This window comes from Miniopterus schreibersii, assembly GCF_964146895.1.
Source record: "Miniopterus schreibersii genome assembly, chromosome: 3".
NCBI classification, from domain to species: Eukaryota; Metazoa; Chordata; class Mammalia; order Chiroptera; family Miniopteridae; genus Miniopterus; species Miniopterus schreibersii.
The window spans coordinates 58,643,321-58,663,566 of record NC_138103.1 but is presented as its reverse complement, the minus strand read 5'-3'; the positions used below and the strand labels follow the sequence as shown (position 1 = coordinate 58,663,566).

The window sequence follows — 20,246 nt, the reverse complement described above, 5'->3', positions numbered from 1 at the left end:
TTGTTTTGCCAATTTCAGCTTGTAGCTCTTAGATTTTCTTAATGAAAATAGAATGCCTGGAACTTTTAATGTTCTGTTTACAAATATCCAGGTGCTTGTACTCTAATCAAATAAACTGCAGAGTGGATTGGGCAGAACTAAATGAATCTGCTGAAATTCTCCAACAGAGCACAGCCAGGGAGATGGTGACACTCAGGGTGGGTCGGTACACACACTTGCAACAGTATTATCTGGGGCACCCTTCAGAGCAAGTCTAATATTCCTGATGAGAGAAAGCAGCATCTCAAAAAAGACAGGGATACACATGACTATTTGGAGAAAGAATGTAAACAAGGAAAGAAAAGAAGGAAATAATAAAACAAATGATAAAGTAATAAAATAGTCAAGTACTCTAAGCTCTTTAGTTGGATTAGCTCATTTAAGCAGAAAAGAGAAGGAAAGCAGAGAGGGGGGAAAGCAGATTTATTTTCCTAGAAATTTCTGATTTTATTTTATTTTACTTATTTATTTAAAAATATGTCTGTATTGACTTCAGAGAGAGAGGAAGGGAGAGGTAGAGAGAGAGATAAAACATCAACTCTAAGCGAGTCACTGATCGGCTGCCTCCTGCAGGCCCCATGACTGGGGATCGAGCCCACAACCCGGGCATGTGCCCTGACCCGGAATCGAACTGCGATCTCCTGGATCCTAGGTCGATGCTCAACCCCTGAGCCACGCCTGGCTGGGCAAAATTTCTGATTTTAAAAGGACAAATAATCTTTCCACTGTTGTCCCTGAAGAAGTCTGATGAACTAGACTCAGTCTTACCCTACGGTGGCTCTGAACTTTTGGATCTTGTCAGAAATCAGTCTTGCTTCATATTTTGCATGATAAAAGAGGCATTTACAGGTGTCCCCTGGAAACTACACCAAGACAGCCAGATAGGAAAAAATTCTAAGTGCCTTTAAATTTGGGGGTGATGGGCACTCAAATTAATTATATTAATAAATTTCAATACAAATTTTATATTTCTTATGCATAGAATAACACGTTGCTTTAAAAAATTACTTATAAGCTGTATTCTAACATGTTAAGTCCTCTTCTACAAGGGTGCACCATGCTCTCCAACAGAATGAATGATCAACAGCCTGGTGGAAAAAAGCACGCTGGTAAGATAAGAGCCTAGGAAATGTAGACTCACCTCAGCTCTGGCAAGAATCACCTGCACGAGGAAACCACAAAAGCCAAGGTTCCCCAGATACTCTTAATGTTGCTGGATACTTACATATTAGAGGGCTAACTGCCCCACCCCACCCCAATTGGTTACGCCTTTGAACTGACATATGGATTTAGCTTTGTTCTGATTTAAGATCGCCTTCTTCCTAATAAACTAGTTGAGATCTACAACTCTAGTTCTAAAGAAATAAAGTGGTGTGCCATTAGAGCCATCGCACGGAGGGGCCATGTGTCAATCAGGATGCATCTTGGCTGTGCATCTTCATTTTAAAAGGCAAAATCACACATGGGCCTTAGTGGAATCCCACATTAAAAGGCAATGTCAAAACCACCTGCTCATTTTAAATTTCAAAGATTATGCCATATTTTTCCTATTTCACATAGCAGGGCTTACTCTAAAACATGCAAATCAAAGTCCAGCAAAATAATACAAGCTAAAGGCAAAGCAGAAAGAAATCATTAAACCTTCTTTTACAAAGTTTCAACTTCTCTCAAAAGCATCAACTTTTCAAACTTTAGTTTCTTGTGTGTCTCAGAGGGACTAAAAGGTCATTTTCTCATTTGAAGTCTCTAAGCCACCTTGAACACCCCGCTTATCCCGCTTATTTTCCACTCCCCATATGCCTACGCCCACCCATACACCAATTAAGTGATCAACTGTCAGCAGTTTTTTAGACCAATAGTTTTTAATTCTAGCAAAGCTGTACAACAGAAGGCTGCTTTGAAGTTTGCAGCATTGCCAAAATTACACCCATGTGTGAGTACTGTTTTTGAGGCACACAGGTCCCCAGAACAGCAGCTCTGCTGCTGTTAGTGACAGAGTGTCTCTGGGCAGGAACATTCAGAGCCCCCAGGTGTAAAGGAGCAATACCTGGGAAGATTATGACAGCATTTGCAGGCTGTGCATAGTACTAAAAGCTCTGCTGAATCGTTCCACTGCTGCTCTAGCCAGTAACAAATTGAAGCACTTTATAAAATTTGTAGCTCTTCAATAATTTTGAATCACTTTAAAGTGCTCATGCTCCAAAGCATAAAGTCTTTCTTAACCACTGCAAATGTATAAAAGGCACATCATCAAAATGACAGTAATCAACTCCTTCAATCTGAGGTGTGAAATTGTTCTGTGTTTTTTCTCTTTGTTTTTGTTGTTCACCAAGTACAAAAAAAAAAAATGGTCATAAGGACACAATGTACAAAATTTTCATTTTTCAACAGCACCAAGTAATCAGAATTCTAAAAAAAGTTCTCAGATGAAAAAATACTTGGTTTGAGATAAAATACCATAAAGGGTGTGTGTGTGTGTGTGTGTGTGTGTGTGTGTGTGTGTGTGTGTGTGTGTGTGTGTGTGTGTGTGTGTTACATCAGTCCAGGATTCTAAATGAACTGAAAGAAGCCATCTGCAGGTGCATACAGGACTGCTGACACAAGTCTTTGGGAATGCCCTTGAAATAACATGTTTCATGTTGTCAGGTAAAGTAAGAGAAGTGATGGCAAAGGAAATGAATTATGCACTTTATAGTGTATGAGTTTCTTTTTGAGTTAAAATAAATTTCCTATGGTTTAAACCATTAACTGAAGAGTACTAAAACATTGTCATGTTAACACAATTTTCTAGTTTGCTTTAGTCTTTAAATTATTGAATCGCTTTCATTTAGATTAGGTCCTTCTAGCTAATGGATCATATCAACCCTAGTTCAAACTTCTTCACCACCAAACCAAGAAAAACACACTTATTTTCTAAATGAAGGGGTCATACCAGATTAGTGCAATAATGCCTTCTATTTCCTAGGATAGTTGGAAACTATTTTAGAAACATTCTATGTCCAGTTTTAACACAAATTTAGTTCACTTCATGCATAAAAAAATTAACATATCCTTACGAATCTGAAGCTGCAGTGACACACACCGCTTCTGCTCACAGCTCTAGCTTGTAGTAGTTGACAGACCTACTCACATGGCTCTGCCTAACTCCAAGAGAGCTGGGAAGTGCGAAGGACACTTACATATTGGGGAAATATCTCTGCCTAAGTTTCTACCCAAAACAGCAGGTGCATCCCACTGTCCATACAGAGGTTACTCTCAAGTCTAAGGTGATAATTCTTTATCAAACATAGTGTGGGGCAAACTTTATTTCCCCTTCCTATATTTGTCTAGTTGATGTAACTAGATTTTTTCTCTTCTAAACAAGAACTCAAACCATTAGGGTAAAACATAAGCAAGCTCTTCCCCTTTTGAATCCAGTGTGCAAGGGACTGAGTGTTTGCATCTCCCCCTCCCCCTGCCAATTCATGCTGAAATCCTAGCTTCCAATGTAATGGCATTATTGGGCAGGGCCTTTAGAGGTCATTAGGTGATGAAGGTGGAGCCCCATGAATGGGATTAGTGCCCTTTTAAGAGACTCCAGAGAGGTCTCTGTCATTCTGCCCCGTGAAGATACCAGAGGACGGCAGGCTGCAAACCAAAGAGGGCCCTCACTAGAATTCGGCTATGCTGGTATCCTGATCTTGGACTTCCAGCCTCCAGGGCCACAAGAAATAAATTTCTGCTATTTATATATTTATATATAAGTAACCCAGTCTATGATATTCTGTTCTGGCAGCCCAAATGAACTAAGACACAGTGGAAAAGAAACAAACCTCTAGTTGAAGGACACAGCTTCTTTGCACTGTGTTGAAACACACCAATGATGAAGTGAGATGAACTTGTTTCAACAGCCTGTGGTCCTGAACAACTGTGGTGCTTCCTAACCAGGGGAAGAGCAGCCCCGCCTTTCAGCACTTGAACAGGTGCAACAGGCTCTGGCAGCCCTGGAGAGAGGGTCCTGACTCTTAACTAGAAGCTATCTTCCTAAACCCGAACATCCTACTATTCCTATGAAAACAGGTAACTAAAAAGCCAATAACATACATTTCATATGTGGCATTGGGCCTTAAGTTAAATATTGATAACCCAGTTGCTTCAGACAGCTTTATATTTATGGCTTACATACTTCAATTAAGGCAAATTTCAATGACAAAATCTTTTTACAGAGCTTTTGTCTTTAGGCCTCAGAACCCAAAATAGGATCAACAGGGGACATTTAGCAAGCCAAAAAGCATCACATTTTTCTTGATTAAAAAAGAAAATATGATTTGACAAGGCTAACTTGATGTAGAACAGACTGAGGTAACACTGTTGTGTGTCAGTTTCCATGTGAATTACTAGCATGAACTTAGAGTGTATTAGGAAACCAATTATATAAACGGCAGAGCTCCAGGGATTCTCAGGTAGGGGAAGGCTGCCTTTCTAGGATGCAACTAGAAATGTGTACAAGGACTTTGCTTTTGTTTTTTAGTTATTCCAAGGTTTTGTGTGTTGTTGTTTGTTTGTTTTTTTTGGGGGGGGAGGAGGCAGGGGCTCTGATGGCAATAGAGATAGAAAACATCTTATAGCATGTGGGACAATCCTACCATAAAGAATTTCCTGCCAAAAATGTCAATAGTACTCCAGTTGAAAAATACTGAGCTAAATAAATACAAAAAACTTGGCAAGATTAAGAAAGCACTGACCCCTTTTTATATTCTTCTTGATGAAGCAGAACTCTCCCTATCATATACCCAGAGAAATGCAGGTTGGCCAGCAAAGAAATGAAACACACCAAGAGGTTGGAGGAACTTAAGACAAAAGTCTGTAACATCTGGTTAGCTTCTATTCAGACATTAAAAAAGTAATCTTTGATACCTTCCTTTCTGAGCAATGCAGTCCTTAAAGGCATTGGGTGGGCTGAGAAAAGCATCCAATCCTGGGGAGGGACACCCCCATGGTTAATATATATTGCTGGATATGTAACCAACACAATTGCAAATGTGTGTGTATGTATGTTTTCGTGTGTGTGCACATGCACTCATATATTTCATAGCTCTGCCCACTGCCCACTGAGAGGCTCTGGGAACAATGACAGTCCAAAAACCATAAATGCACCTAAATGCTCAGCTCATAGTTTTTAAATACCATTCTCCACTAAAAGAAACCAGGTTTCTTAGAGAAGTGATAGATCCCAGATTAGGTCAAGTGCAAGATGAGTCTGGAATGTGTTACTGTGCCGGAAAGAAGTGCTCAAAGCATGATGGGGAGATGTCAAAAGGTCACTGAAGGAGCTTACAATGGAAAAACATGGGAGAAGTTGAGCATCAAAATAAATAATAGAACAGAAAACGACCCACTCACTAAACAGGATTTTGTATGATTTAAGTTAATAAATTTAAGTTTGGTGAGAACCAAGACATTTACAATTTCAAGGCACCTCTCCACAAAAGCTTTTACGAAAGGATGAAGAACATCTTTATAGTGGCAGACACCTCCTTACTCTAGGGATCGAAGTGAACATCATCAGTAACTGAGTCAGCTGATAGGCTGCAATGAGAAAAGCAAGGTGTCACTTCTGTAGTAATCTTGCCAAAGTTAAATAATCTGAATTTGCTCACAAGGAACCATCAGACAAATCCAAGCTGAGGGTCATCCTATAAAATAAAGGGCCTAAAGTCTTTAAAATGGTCACGAAAGCCAAGACCAAATGAAGGAGCTATTTCAGACCAAAGGGCTGGAATAGAGACATAACTTACTTCAGTGAATGATTCTGCACTGGATTACAATAAAGGCCATTATGGGGACAACCGGAAAAACTCAACTGTGGTCTCAAATTTAGATGGAAGTCATATATCAGTATCAAATATCTGATTCTGACGGTTGTATTGTGATTATGGAGGAGAATGTCCTTGTTTGGTGAGAAAACACACTAAAGTATTAGGGAGTTAAGGGCCACTCTTCAAGCAATTTACTATCCAATAGTTGAGCAAAAATTTTAAGTCCTTTGTACTGTACTTGAAACTCTGCTGTAAATTTACTTCTGCCACTTGGTGCTCATAGTCTGACAGGGAAAACAAGCCTTGAACAAGTAATTATAAGTGCAACAGAGGGAGCTGTTTAACTGTAGAGACTGAACGAAGGCCCCGAGAAGGTGGCCTTTATGCTGAGGATGTAGTGACACACAGGATTTCCTGGGTGATGGGTAAATGAGAGTGTCTGGGGGGCGGGGGGGGCGGATTTTGGACTTTGCCAATAGGATAATCACTAGTTTGATATAGCTGCCCAAAATCCACTAGACATGTAAAGAAAGTGATTACTGATGATGTCCACCATCAATACCAATAGTTTAAACTCCTCAATGGTTAAAATAAATTTACTGATAAATTGTTAAAATGTGTAAAGAGTAGATTAAATTTTGAAAGAAAAATATGCTATAACACTTTGATTTTAAATAGTTCCTTCCCTCAAATTCAACATATTTTCACTTAGTCAATTTTTGAAACAATCCTGTTAAGAAGTGGTTTAAGGCTATGACTTCCCAAATTCACATAATTCTTAAGGTATAGGGTGAGGACCATGTACTTAATTTTTCCCCCCAATTAGTTTACTTTCAATATTATTTTGTATTGGTTTCAGGTGTGCAGCATAGTGGTTAGACAATCCTACACTTTACAAAGTGCTCCCCCCGATATTTCCAGTACCCACCTGGCCCATACATAGTTATTAGAATATTATTGACTGTATCCCTGTGCTGTGCTTTGCATCCCCGAGACTATTCTGTAACTACCAACTTGTACCTTGTCCTTAATTTTTAAACACCTATCCCTAATGCTTTTTTAAATTACTTGCATTGAAACTGTCAGCCATATTCTCATAGCATAAAAAACATCCTATCTTCTTCATCGCAGAAACAAATACATTTACCAAGTATGAGTAGTACTGAGAAGCCAGGACAAACCGAGAACTGCGTCGTCGGATCAGCGTCAACTTGCCCGCTTTCCCGCTGTAGCCTGTCCTGTGTCCCTGCTCTTTCGCTGTTCGATGACTATTCTGCTTCTAGGGGATTTCGGACCTTTCCCCCTGCAGTTCACTCCGAAACATAAATGAGCTGCTTCCACGACTCTTAACCTAGTTTTAGTTACGTATCTCTCTGAGAATTATGAACCCCTCCTCAAAATATTCACACAGAACCATTTGCATGAAACGTTGCGTTTGCTGAACACTCCCCCTGCTCAAGGTCACCAGTGCACCCCAGATTTTGAACCCCTCGTCTTCTAGGCGCCAGTGGCTGACTGTCTCAAGTTCATCTCGGCGAGAACCCCCCAGGCGGGCTCGTCCGCCTCGTCGCACAGCAAGGGAGCGGGCGCAGCGAGCGGCGGGCCGGGAAGGGCGGCGCGTCCCGCCGGCCCCGCCCCCGCACTGTCTCCCGAGAACCGCGCGCAGCCCTCCGCTCCCGCGCCCAGACCTGGCCCCGCCCCGGGGCGACTCCGCGCAGTCGGCTCCCGCACAGGCCGGGTCGCAGCCGGTTCCCGTCACCTGTGAGAAAGTCTAGCGGAGCGGCCGCCCCTCGGGCCGCAGGGGATTATTTTTCGTCACCCTCTTGCTATGCGGCTCTGGAGGCCGCTTCCTAAAGGCCAGCGGAGCTTCTAGGGTCGCTGGGAGCAGGGTCAGAAGTTCCCGGGGAGCAGGCGCCTCGCCCCCACCCTCCGCACCGCCGGGCGGACAGCGGGCCCGGGCTGGGCGGGGCTTCCCGCGGGGCCGCCCCGCCCCCGGCCCCGCCCCTTCCCTCGGCGGCGCGGCCCCCTGTCTCCACCGCCCAGCAGCTCCTCTGCTTTCCCCTCCTCTCCTCTCGGCGCTAGATCCTGGCAGCCAGACAGGATTTTGGAATACCAGGTGCCACATAACTGAAACGCGGGCAGGTGGACACGTTACTTCACCGGGCGGTTACTTTCTAAAGAGCTGTATGTCCAACCCGAAATGAAAATGTTACTTCCTTGTACTTCTATGCACCCGCAGCCAGACGGACAAATTTATTACTGTTTGTCTGTTTAACTGATTTTTGGAGCAGGCGGGAGCAAGAGCTTAAGTCCCGTTAAGCGAATTAAACATGGGCACATTCAGGTCTTAGGGAACCTGAAACAATTAGGTTACCTCTTTTAAAAAAAATATGTAATCATGTATATAAAATTAGGTTAAAAATAAATAGTATCTTAAAGGCCACATAAAATCACAATTATTACAACATTGAAAATACACAGATATCATAAAATCCAGAAAAATAACATTTTAATTAGGTGTCACATCTCTGGGCCAGCATCTCATGACATGAAGCTGGAAGAGTCAATATGGTGGGAGTTAGGTACATTCTGGAAGGCAGTCCTATGCACGAGTGACAGGAAAACACATCAACAAACCTCATAAAACCTGAATGGTATACACCACGGAATACTATGCAGCTGTAAAGAAGACGGATCTCGTACCCTCTGGGACAGTATGGATGGACCTGGAGAATATTATGCTGAGTGAAATAAGCCAGGCAGAGAAAGACAAATATCACATGATCTCACTTATATGTGGAATCTAAATAACTTAATAAACTGATGAACAGAATAGATTCAATGACATGGAAGCATAGATGAGACTGACGAATGTCAGAGGGAGGGAGGAGGGCAGGTGGGTGGAGGGGGAGAGAGTAACCAAAGAACTTACACGCAGATATGCACAACCCAAGGACAGGGACAATGGTGGGGAGAGGGACTGGGGAGGGGGATGGGACGGGGTGGAAGGGGTCATTGGGGAGAAAAAGGGACATCTGTAACATTTTAAACAAAAATAAAATTTTAAAAAACAAAAACCTGAATGACACGTATCTGTAATTCACCTTCCCTTAGCTGATGCCCCAGCCACTCGGATACCATCCAGCCTCAGGAGCAGCGCAAGGGGAGGGGTTGCCCGAATTTGAGTCAGCCATTTTAAACAACTGCAAATTTTGCAGAGAATGTTAAAATTGGAAGAGATCCAAGAAAACAGCTGCTACGCCTGTCTTCATTTTGCCTAGTAGCAAATAATTACCTTTTGAGACCATCACACAGCGTTTGCCTTAGGGCCAACTGTGGGCTCTGCAGTGAGACTGCCTCTCCCCCCTCAGGACAGAGCTGGTCCCTTGCTCCACTGTCTCTAATCTGAACCCCATCTCTAGGCTCCTCTTTGTCTCTAGATGAATATATGGTCTATACACTTCATGTTTTCTGCTTTGTGTTTCATTAGCAACTACAAAATAAAGAGTTTTAGGAAAGCGACACTGAGATAGACCACTTATATTTTTTCTCTTCTTCTTATGAATGAGGAACCCTGATCAATGGAAGTTTATAATCCAGATCCCAGACTTCTAAAATAGTGGTTTAAACGGTGCTATCCCCATATCTATGATTCTAGAATATATACATCTTTTCCTTTCAATATCATTCCAATTGCTAAGTTTGAAGTTTCTCCCTTATTACTCTTAACATTAAGAGTACTGATAACTTCTAACATCTTGCTTTCTTACCATTCGGCCACACAAACTCCAACTTTCAAGGCAACCTTTGTCCTTCATAAAGTTCTCTCTAAAAATTAAATTTGCATCAATCCTTTCCAAAGCATTTACCACACTGTACGGCAACCACATCTCTCAACTAGGGCAAAGACTCTCTTGTTCACATTTAAATATGCAACACACATTATAGTAGGAAATAGAAACCACGAAATGTTTGCTGGGAAAACTAATGCACATTTGAATGAAGGACACACATCACTCAAACATACACTTAGTTTATAGAGGTGTATCAGTGAGAACATCTGGAACTCTGCCTTGCTTTTATAATGTATCTGTTACCACACGAGGCAATAGCAGTTGTAGAAGTTGATGGAGGTTCCCATAACCTCAAAGGTTAGTCAGCAGAACTTCCAACTCTTGTAATCTAAGAGGAAAAACACCCCAGCTCACTCCGCCCTAAAGCAAAAACCCTGATGAATCTTTCTGGGTCCCATTATGAACAGATTTCTACCACTCACCTTCTGATCCATTGCCTTCTGGAAGGTCCTAGCATTTCCTTTTACCGCTGGTGCCAGATGAGACTGGGAAATCTTTGCTTTTATTTTACTTGGGTTGTTGTTTTTATTTCCTTTGCTCAAGGGAGCCAGAAAGTATTAGAAACCCATTTAGACTTTGAAAAATATGTAGATTTAAGAGAAACACCACAAAGCAATAGTATTTTGGCTCTACCCAGCAGGAGGAGATTTCTGTGTTTTCAGGAACTGAATTGGTAAAGGCGGTGTGGCTCTCAGACTTTTTGATTTCAGGGCCCAATAATCAACTTTTTATTGTAGCATAGTAGACCAAATCTATTAGCATCATTCCAAAGCAAAAGATACTTTAACATCACACACACCACAAACCACCTTAGAAAAAAGAACAATCCATTGTATCAATTTAGATTCATGAAAACATATCCTATTCTCCTTATCTTGCTACAGAAGAGCAAATACTCCATTACATTCAGAACCTATGAGCTCTGTTCTGACTCACTGAGCATTCCTGGAGGCTAATATTTACATGATTTTAATAACCTGTAGATAAACTTCACATCTATTTTTAAAATAAGCTTTTTCTTTTAGAATAGCTTTAGATTTACAGAAAAATTGCAGTCCAGAGAGCTCTACATATCCCATACCCAGTTGCTCCTGTTAACATCTGACTGTATGACACCTTTATCACAACAAATAAACCAATACTTTGTTCAGATTTCCTTAGTTTTGACCTAATGTCTTTTTTTTCTTTCTGGGTCCCATCTAGAATACCACATTACCAGTCATTATGTCTCCTTAGTCTCCTCTAGGCTATTTCTCAGAATTTCTTTTGGGGGCTATTCTTAAAAGTTCTGAGAAGTACTGGTCAGGTATTTTGTAAAATGTCTCTCAACTGCCATTTTTCTGACGTTTCTCATGATCAGACTGGTGTTAAGGGTTTGGACAAAAAAACCACTGAGGGCAAGTGGCATTCTCATCACCTTACATTAACGAAACTTACTGTTGAGGTTAATCTTGATCACTTGACCGAGGTGTCCCCACTGCAAGGTTAGCTACCCCCCATACTGTACTCTGTAAGAAAGTCCCTATGCAAGTATTTCTGTCCTGAGTAGTATCTCATTGCAGGCATGTGGCAGGGTGCTTATCTGTTCCACTGGTGGGTGCTTGGGCTGTCTCCTATCTGCTTATTATGAGTAACGCTGCTATATTCTTAAGTCTTTCTTTCTGTGAGTGCATTTTTACTTCACTTGAATAAACATGTACAGGATTGCTAGATTCTCAGCTAAATGTATTTTTAACTTTATAAGAAACTACGGGAACTTTTTATAAAGGGGCTTTATCATTTCCAGTGTGGTTGTACCACAAAGTGGGACTCACAAAGCTTGAGAGTTCCAGTTGCCCTGTCAACATCATGGTGTCAGTTTTTACTTTTAGCCATTCCGGTCGGTATACAGTGGTATCTCACTGTGGTTTTAATTAGCATTTCCCTGACAACAGATGTTCCGTGACACATCTTTTAAAATAATAACTGAATGGAAACCTGTCTCTGAACAGACTCTTGGTGAGAAACAGTCTCTAGGAAGAAACTGAAACCCAAAGTGGGGGTTCTCCACTTCTGGCCAAGAACTAAAATACTGAACAAAATACACAACACAAGTTTTCAGATATTGAACAGGCAGCACAGAAGAGTGATCCCTGAAAGCAGGAAAATTAGGCGCTGAACTGACTGCCCCAGCTTACGGACTGAAGTGTATGAGCCACAGCACAGAGAACTGAAACAGCCCGAGAGCCTCCCTGAGCTGAGAATCTGGTGAGGAGAGCAGAGGATCAGAAAGGAGTCGCACACAGAGCTCCAGAGGTTGGCAGAATTCTGATCAATTCATTGCTTCTGAGATTACCCAATGCGGGGGAAGAACCACCAGAAAGGAACAGGCAGAACAATCATGGGGAATCGAACAAGGGTGGGAAGAGGCACCAGCCAAAATGAAAACACTTTCCAATACATGGGGCACTGGTGGAGTACTCAGAAGGATATTTCCTCAGTGGTGGGTAAAAATTAGCACTAAAAGGCTGCTCTTGTCTTCAAAGCAAGCCTCAAAAGAATCAAAACCATCTCCTACGTTTCCTAGTAACTTAACTGCATCACAGAACAAAGCTCAGGAATAAAGAAATACAGAAATATCTGGTACCCAACAAGGCAAACTTCAGTGCCTAGCATCCAAAGATTTTTCAGGAATGCAGAAAAGCAGGAGAATATGACCGATAATCAGAAGAAAAGTCAGTCAACAGACACAGTTCCAAAATGACACAGAAGATAAAATTATATATTTTGTATATTCAAGAAATTAAAGCATAAACATGTTAAGGAGAGATATGGAGAAAAAATAAAAGATCCAAATTGAACTACTAGAGGTTAAAAAAATAAAGGTCTGAGATGAAAAGTAACTAGATAAATTGAGCACCAGATTAGACTTAAAAAAAAAAAAAAATTAGTGAACTTCAAGACATAGCAATAAAAACAATCCAAAATGAAACAGAGAGGAGGGGGGAAAAAAACTGGAAAAAAGTTAATAGACTGTCAATGAGTTGCGGGACAAATTCAATTTAATAACAGACGAAAATCTTTTATTTAAATTGCTTTACAAGACAGTAACAAATACAGCTGAATAACTACAAAGATGATACTTCTAAATTCTCAAATGGAATGACAAGACCAGAAAGTGCTCTTCTACTTAAAAAGCTAAAACTGAAATCCACTACTTCTGCCAAGGACTTTAATATTCTCAAGCATAATCAATACTTAAAGAGGCAAAATAAAACCTATTATCGACTTTGATGTATATGTCTGATCATGTAAATTGAAAGCTTTTTATGCTTAATCCACTTAGTGCTATTATTTAACATTTTATGTAACCATTCTAATCTTTAAGAATCTAGCACCCTCTTCTTTCAACACATTCTTCTGCAGAAAGAGCTGTCAAAAACTTATTGTAAAATTCAATAACGCACTGCAACTGCATTTCTACTCCTCAGGATGGAAAAGTTAGTCTTTAACTCAACCTGCGATAAAAACCCAGTGATCTAAGAACCTTATTGAACTTGTACAAGAATAAAATAAAACCTGTAACAGAACCACCATATTAAAATTGCTAGAAGTTGAGCTCCTTTTATTGTGCTTTTTTTGGTCAACTGTGAAGTGTCTACTTAACCTTTTGGTCATTCTTTAATTTTTTTATTTTTTGTGGTAGTTCTTTATATATCCAGAACAAGTCTTTTGTCTCATATTTTGCAAATATTTTATCTCAAAGTATGACACCTTATTTTCTTAATAGGTTTTTAAATGAATTTTCTATGAAAACTTATTATTAAAGTACATTTTATGGTTATTGCTTTTCCTCAAAACCTTTGACAACCCCTAAAATTACCTAGTATTTTCTTATGACTACTTCTAAAAACTTTATGGATTTAGCTTTTGCAATGAGGTATATGGTCCCCCTTGAATTAATTTTTGTGAATAGTGTGATGTAGGGATTGTTGGGTGGAGGCGGGGAGGAGGTTGGAAGGATTGAGAAAAAAAAGAGAGAGAAAAAACTCATGGACACAGACAACAGTGTGGTGATTACCAGGGTGAGAGGGGTGAGGGAAGATGCAAGAAGGTACTGGGGGGATAAGCGGTGATGGACAGACTTAACTTGGGGTGGTGGGCAAACAGATGATGTGCTGTGGGACTGTGCACCTGAAACCTGTATAATTTTGTTAACCAATGTCACCCCAATAAATTCAATAAAAAGAAAATAAAAAATAATAAAAAGCAAAATAGTTTATGGGGATTCCTTGATATAATATATATGCCAGTTGAAAGCACCAATAAATGTCCAGTAAAGAAAAAAACGTGGATATCCTATTATTCCACTGCCAACTGTTGAAATGACTCTGCTTTCCCTATTGTTGTAATGTTGCTTTTAAAACTTTATTAAATTTTAAAAACGCTTAATAATTAAAAATTTTAAATTAAATGTCTTGGTTTCTATAATTCAGTTCTTTCTCTAGTGTTGATATTTGGTTTCAACAGACTATTCACTTGACAGACTATCAACTTTAATGACATCAGCCACTTATCCAAAACAGGTAAGCGGACCAACTACTATAATTTAAAGATGTGGAAAAAATTATATTTCATGCTCTAAGAAATTGTTAAAAATAGAAATGAAAGAACAAAAATACACATAAACACAATTACAGTAATTCCTATATCTTATCATCGCTACTTATTTGAAGTAATTCGAACACGATTTCATCTGTTTAGTTTTTAGAATTTTCTATTCCTAAGTACAAATTGTTTTTCTGTAGAATTACATAAAGAAAAATGCATTCCAAATAAAATAAATGTTAAAGCTAATTTTTGCAGAGCACTATTTTAATACATCTCTCATTTTTAAAACTTCGGTAATGGATACTTAATATACTCAAACTGTGTCATACAGTTAAAATGTTGACATTATCATAATCTGTCCTCAGCCCCGTTACCCTTTGTGTAATTATCTTTGTGTAACAGATTATCTGGCAGATTAAAGAGTGGTGGGAAAATTTGTCTGCCAAATGGACATATCATATTGCTCTAGGCTCTTAAAACTCTTGAAATCCTTTGAGTCCCTTAAAGGTTCTACTGAAAAAATAAAATGTAAACATGTCCAAATTAATTTAAAAAGCACTTGACAGAGAAAACACAAAAGTAGACTCATGAGATTATATTTGTTGCATGTTTTACTATTTATTAGCAAAAGACGGTACTTAATTCAATGGCTATAATCCTTCCTGTACAATAAACCAACTGAATAGGGGAATACATAATATTGTCCATCTTCTAAAAAACAACTGCAGTGACCTCACAACTAGCCAATTCCAAGTAGTCAGAGTGTTCTGTTCACCAATAACTATAGTGAAATAAGAAAAAAACAGTACAATGATCCACATTTCCTTGAGAAATCACCTTCTTTCTCAGTGAGGCTTTGCTTCAATGCTCTAAAATTTTAGCTTTATGCCTACCATCCCTTCTCATTGCCCCCACCGTCCACTCATGAGGTCTGACCACTGCCTACCATATCCTATATTTGACTCACGTTTCTCTTTGTGCAGTATCTGCATTCCCGACTAGATTTTTGGTTCCTCGAGGGCAGGGATTTTGAAGTTTTGTTCACTGCTGTATCGAGGGCAGTCTTTGGAATTTTATAGGCAGTCAAATATTTATTGAACTAATAAAATGAGTACAAACAAAAATATTCCTAGAGAAAACACTCTTTGTGAAATCATTTTTTGATTAAAAATAAATGAATGTCTTCTAACTAACATGATGTATACTCATTCCTGAAACCAAAACTAGCTATTCCATTTTTCTCATGCTTTACTTAACAAAGAGAAATTGATAGCCAACTTAGAAATATATAGCCTTTCATTTAATGTAAACTCTTTATTTTATTTAACATGATAAAACTGAGGCAACAGTGATAATTTAGTTCTATTTAATTAGGTTGAATACCTAATAAGTGCAAAAAGTAGCTCATTATAGGCAGAAAAGGGATGAGAAGAGATGTTTCTTGAGTCTGAACATTCTGTCTACAAAATTATGCTGCTACTTTATTTTGAAAATGAAGTATTTTACCAAATGGAAGAAGTGAGGGGAATACACACGTATGGGGGAAAACAAACAAACAAATGGAATAGAAAAATACAAACTCTCTCACTCATTTAAGATAGGCCCATTCAACATAAAGTTTGTAGTTAAAGGAAGTCCCTTAGTAAGAGAAGACAAGCATATGCATTATATCTGGTTTTTCTCTTTTCTTATAAATAAGACAAAAAAATACATGAACATTTTACCATTTTAAAGAAGAGAAAGATTGATATCAGCCTTCTGACCATCCTTAGTGTCCATGTCAGAGTATTCATGGCACATATCCAGCTCAGTTATAAACCTAAGGTATAGACATAATGAGATGAGTGGGAGTTAAAAGATGAGATTGTGTGACTATTTGAGACACTGGGTTCAAGCTCTTGGATCATAAGTGTGTTTAAGTTTGATTCTTTAAGCCACCTAAAGCTCTGTGAAGACACAAGATGATCCACATTCAAAAACCACTTAGCTTTATTTTGCTGAATAGAGCCATACACCATGATAGACCATTTTTAATTATGAGACGGCTCAGAAAGTGTGTATAAATTCAGAGAATGTTGAGACCCTATGCTCTGTAGTACTGAGAATTTATCTGAAAGAATAAAATCTATCTAGTGAAGTTCCAATTATAGATTTCATAATGAATTCTACTTATTGCTTCCTGGACCTATCAATTCCATTAATAGATGAATATCTTTTCTGAATCATAACTCAAGAAGAAATGTCAGTATTTCAACAGTGATATTTATATGAGAAACAATAAGACAATGAGCCCATTCTACTTGGATGCACTGGTCATTCATACACAGCAATTGAAATTCTGGGGAAAATACCAAAGATAATCAATATGTATACAGATATTAGGATAAAATTATATGCTTTTCATTTCAGACAAACCAATGGGGTAGGAAGGAGAATAGAGCTCTGTGATTTTAATAGTGCAAAGGGCAGGGAGGGGGAGGAGAAATGAACAAATTATCAAATAAAATTCCACAAATCATACAAAGTAAGATTATAAGGATTCCAAGTTAATTTGGAAAAAATATATAATAAAAGTAACTCTCTGTTGAAGCATATTACGTTGACTAGAGTCTGATATAAAAAAATAATTCTACTAAATTCTAATTTAGGCTATTAAAATATCATTTGGAATCATTTTGCAATACATACATATATCAAATCATTATGTTGTACACCTAAACTAATACAATATTATATGTCAATTTTATCTCAATTAAAAAATATTATTGGATTTACATAAAGTACAAACCCTTTTACACTTGAAGAACATAATTCCTGGTACAAAGACAAAATGCATAAATAAACCAGTTAGTAGTTATAACCATCATTCTCTTCAGTTTGTTTTGAAAGGTTTAAAAAAAAAAAAACTAAACCAAACCCATTATTTAATGTTCAACTGGTGTGAAATTAGTATACTTAGGGAGAATTCAAATTTAAAAAGAGTGAATCAATAGTATTTTAGAAATACATGCTATTCCACACAATAATGAATTCTGTGCCTTTCCCCCCACACAAATGCATTGTGCAATCTTTGAAACTCAAAATAATAACTTTAATAATTTTTAAAATGTAGTTCTTTAATAAAAATGGTTATACCAAGTGAGATTCTTTTCAAGTTCAACATGTGAGAACTTTCACATACAAAATAAATGTTATACTTTGTTGTAATCTTATTATAAGATATTATAAGAAACTGATTTTAGTGATGCTAATATATCTCAAGATATATATGGAATGCTTCTTTGTAAATATACATGAAGTATCATTAGGCTATATGAACAATTCACTTCAACCAAAGAGTTTAAGCCAACTTAAGCACTTATTATTCAGTCTTTTAAAAATTGGCTATTTCCAAAATATTTAATCTACACCAAAATGCAGAAATTTGCTGTATTGAGATTATTCAACTGAAAGTGAATGACAAGCCTTGAAAGTAATTCCAAAAGAAGTTTCAAAATTGCTTTCAATAGTAACAATAGCACTGAAAAATATATATAGCTCCTAAAGACAGTTATACAAAAGAATAGCTATTTATAAATTCTACTATTTGTTAAAAAACACACACACAAATCTGCTTTTCCCTTATTCATTCCCTTTATAACCCTTCATTTTGGGTTTTAGATATAAAAAGCATTAAAAAGAAATTTCTTTTCATTTTGTTTAAATTTTTCAATCAAATGATCTCAATTTCTGAACTGTAAAATAAAAATTTAACACTTCTAAGTCTGGACACTACAAATGTAAGCAAGTCCTATTTAACACAGATTTAAATAGTAACTACAGATTTGCTTATAGAGTGGGAAAGATTCTGATTTTTTGAAAATGACCGAAAAAAATTTTCATTTGGGAGAAATCACCTAAGTATTTATAAAATATTAACTATTCTCACACAGGCAACACAAATAAATTGCTTGCTCTAATAAATTTTCAAAATGTATTTTAATCTCATTCCAAAAAGAAAGAAAATGTCTAGATACAAATACATCTCATTCAATGTTTTAACATACATTCAGCAACTTAAAATATATCCAATATTTTCATCTTTTATAATCTCAATATATTATATATTTAATATATAATATATACAATACATACAGGTAGTCAGCAGGATTACAAAGTAATTTTTTTAAAAGTCTGATCAATAGTGATAAATAGTTTTAGATTACTAAAAAGAACTATTTAGGATCATAAAACAAAATAAAATATGGAACGCCCAAAACTAACAGCAAGATTGCAAATGTTCATACAGCCAGTCATTTTAAAAGATCCCTCAAGTTGGATAGAATACATTTTAAAACAATGCTCTTGCTACTCTCAAGCAGCAGTACTTGTAGATAGTAAGCATGTACATCTCCATTAAATTTAGTATTACTATGCAGCTTTCTTTACTGTAATATACAGTAGCTATTTCTTCCTTTCTGTTGGACTTTTTTTTTGTTATTGGTGTTTGAAGAGTGACTAATGTATTACCAACAGAAGCAACTTTAGCTCCTTTACCTCCTCTAATACATGGCTCAGTTTGAAGAGTTTCCTATAGGCAGCCACATGAATGTTAACAGTACCTTAATACCATTAAGAGCAATCAGTAACTGGAGTTATATGAAAAGTTTCAAAGACTGTTTCAGAGGTTTCTGTAAACCAAGGTAATCCCTTGTAGATAACCCTCTCACATCAGTTTATACAAGGAGTTAAAATTTCCAATGCCACAGTATAGTACTTAACAATCTACTCTGTAATTTTACATATTATACCATTAATTCACCTGAGAATACAGAGGAAGCCACTCAAACAAGATACTCTGATATGTTTCTCTTTTCCTTTGTATTTGCTTTCTTCTGGTTTTTGCCAGCCCTTCAAGGGCACAAATATTTGAATCCAAAGTGTGACTTGGATATTCTTTTTTGTTAACTGAGATTCATGCCACAGTGAGATACTGGTGATAGAAAAGCCCAAAAAGGCTTGTAGAAAAGAGACAAGCAGCAATCCACCAGGTTAGAAAAGACAGAAGTCCTCGAAAGAGTAGCGGAGTGAAAATGTTCTTTAAGCTGCTCAGTGCCACTGTTATTTGTGTAACAGTTACCTTCATCTTCCCATCAGCATTTGGTAATTCAGAGTAAACAGAATTGGATGGTAGACTATTATCCACTGGCAAGGTAGAGATAGATTCTGGATAAATGCCCCAGGAATGATTACCTAGAAAATTCAAGACACAAATACAACTTGAAGAGTAACTAATTCCAAAGCTTCTCATTAAAAATAATAAATTTTTTAACATATTTAAAATTAAGAACAAAAATTTTAGTGGCACAGCAAATCATTTTATGTTAAAAATAAAGTAAAATAATAATCTTTCAACATATCTAGTAAAAAATTCATTTAACTTGCCCAGCTGGGCGTGCTAAGTGGTTGAGCATCGACCTAGGATCCAGGAGATCGAGGTTTGATCCCGGGTCAGGGCACATGCCCAGGTTGCGGGCTTGATCCCCAGACGAGGGTGTGCAGGAGGCAGCTGATCAATGACGACTCTGTCATCACTGATGTTTCTATCTCTCTCTCCTTTCCTCTCTCTGAAATCAATAAAGATATATTTAAAAAAAAAATTTCATTTAACTTGACCAGACTATAATCTGGCCTCATCAGAAGTACATATAAAAGCTACAAGTGTAATTTACTTTTAATAACTGTGCTAAAATCTTCTAAAATAATAAAAACAATTTTTTTCCTTATATATGAATCAACTACCTCTACTAAAGTGACAGGGATAGACTCAGTAACTTCTCAGAAATCTTTTCTTCCCCTAGAATATTAGAATAAATTTCTTTCTCAGAAACTATCTATGATTTCAATGTGAAAGAGTATTAATAGCTTCCAGAACTTTTATCATCATATACTTTGCAATGCTGGATAGGATATGAATCACATAATT

General features: G+C 37.7%; 1 protein-coding gene across 2 annotated transcripts in view; it reads right to left on the bottom strand.

Moving 5' to 3' along the window:
* Positions 1-18,417: 18,417 nt before the first annotated feature.
* TMEM161B (transmembrane protein 161B) overlaps positions 18,418-20,246 on the bottom strand; it is a 63,402-nt gene continuing 61,573 nt past the window's right edge. For both annotated transcript variants that reach the window (XM_081131159.1, XM_081131160.1), the window contains one exon: positions 18,418-19,513. In XM_081131159.1, the coding sequence (XP_080987285.1) occupies positions 19,236-19,513 (278 nt within the window). In that variant the 3' untranslated portion in view covers positions 18,418-19,235. The remainder of the gene's footprint in view (positions 19,514-20,246) is intronic.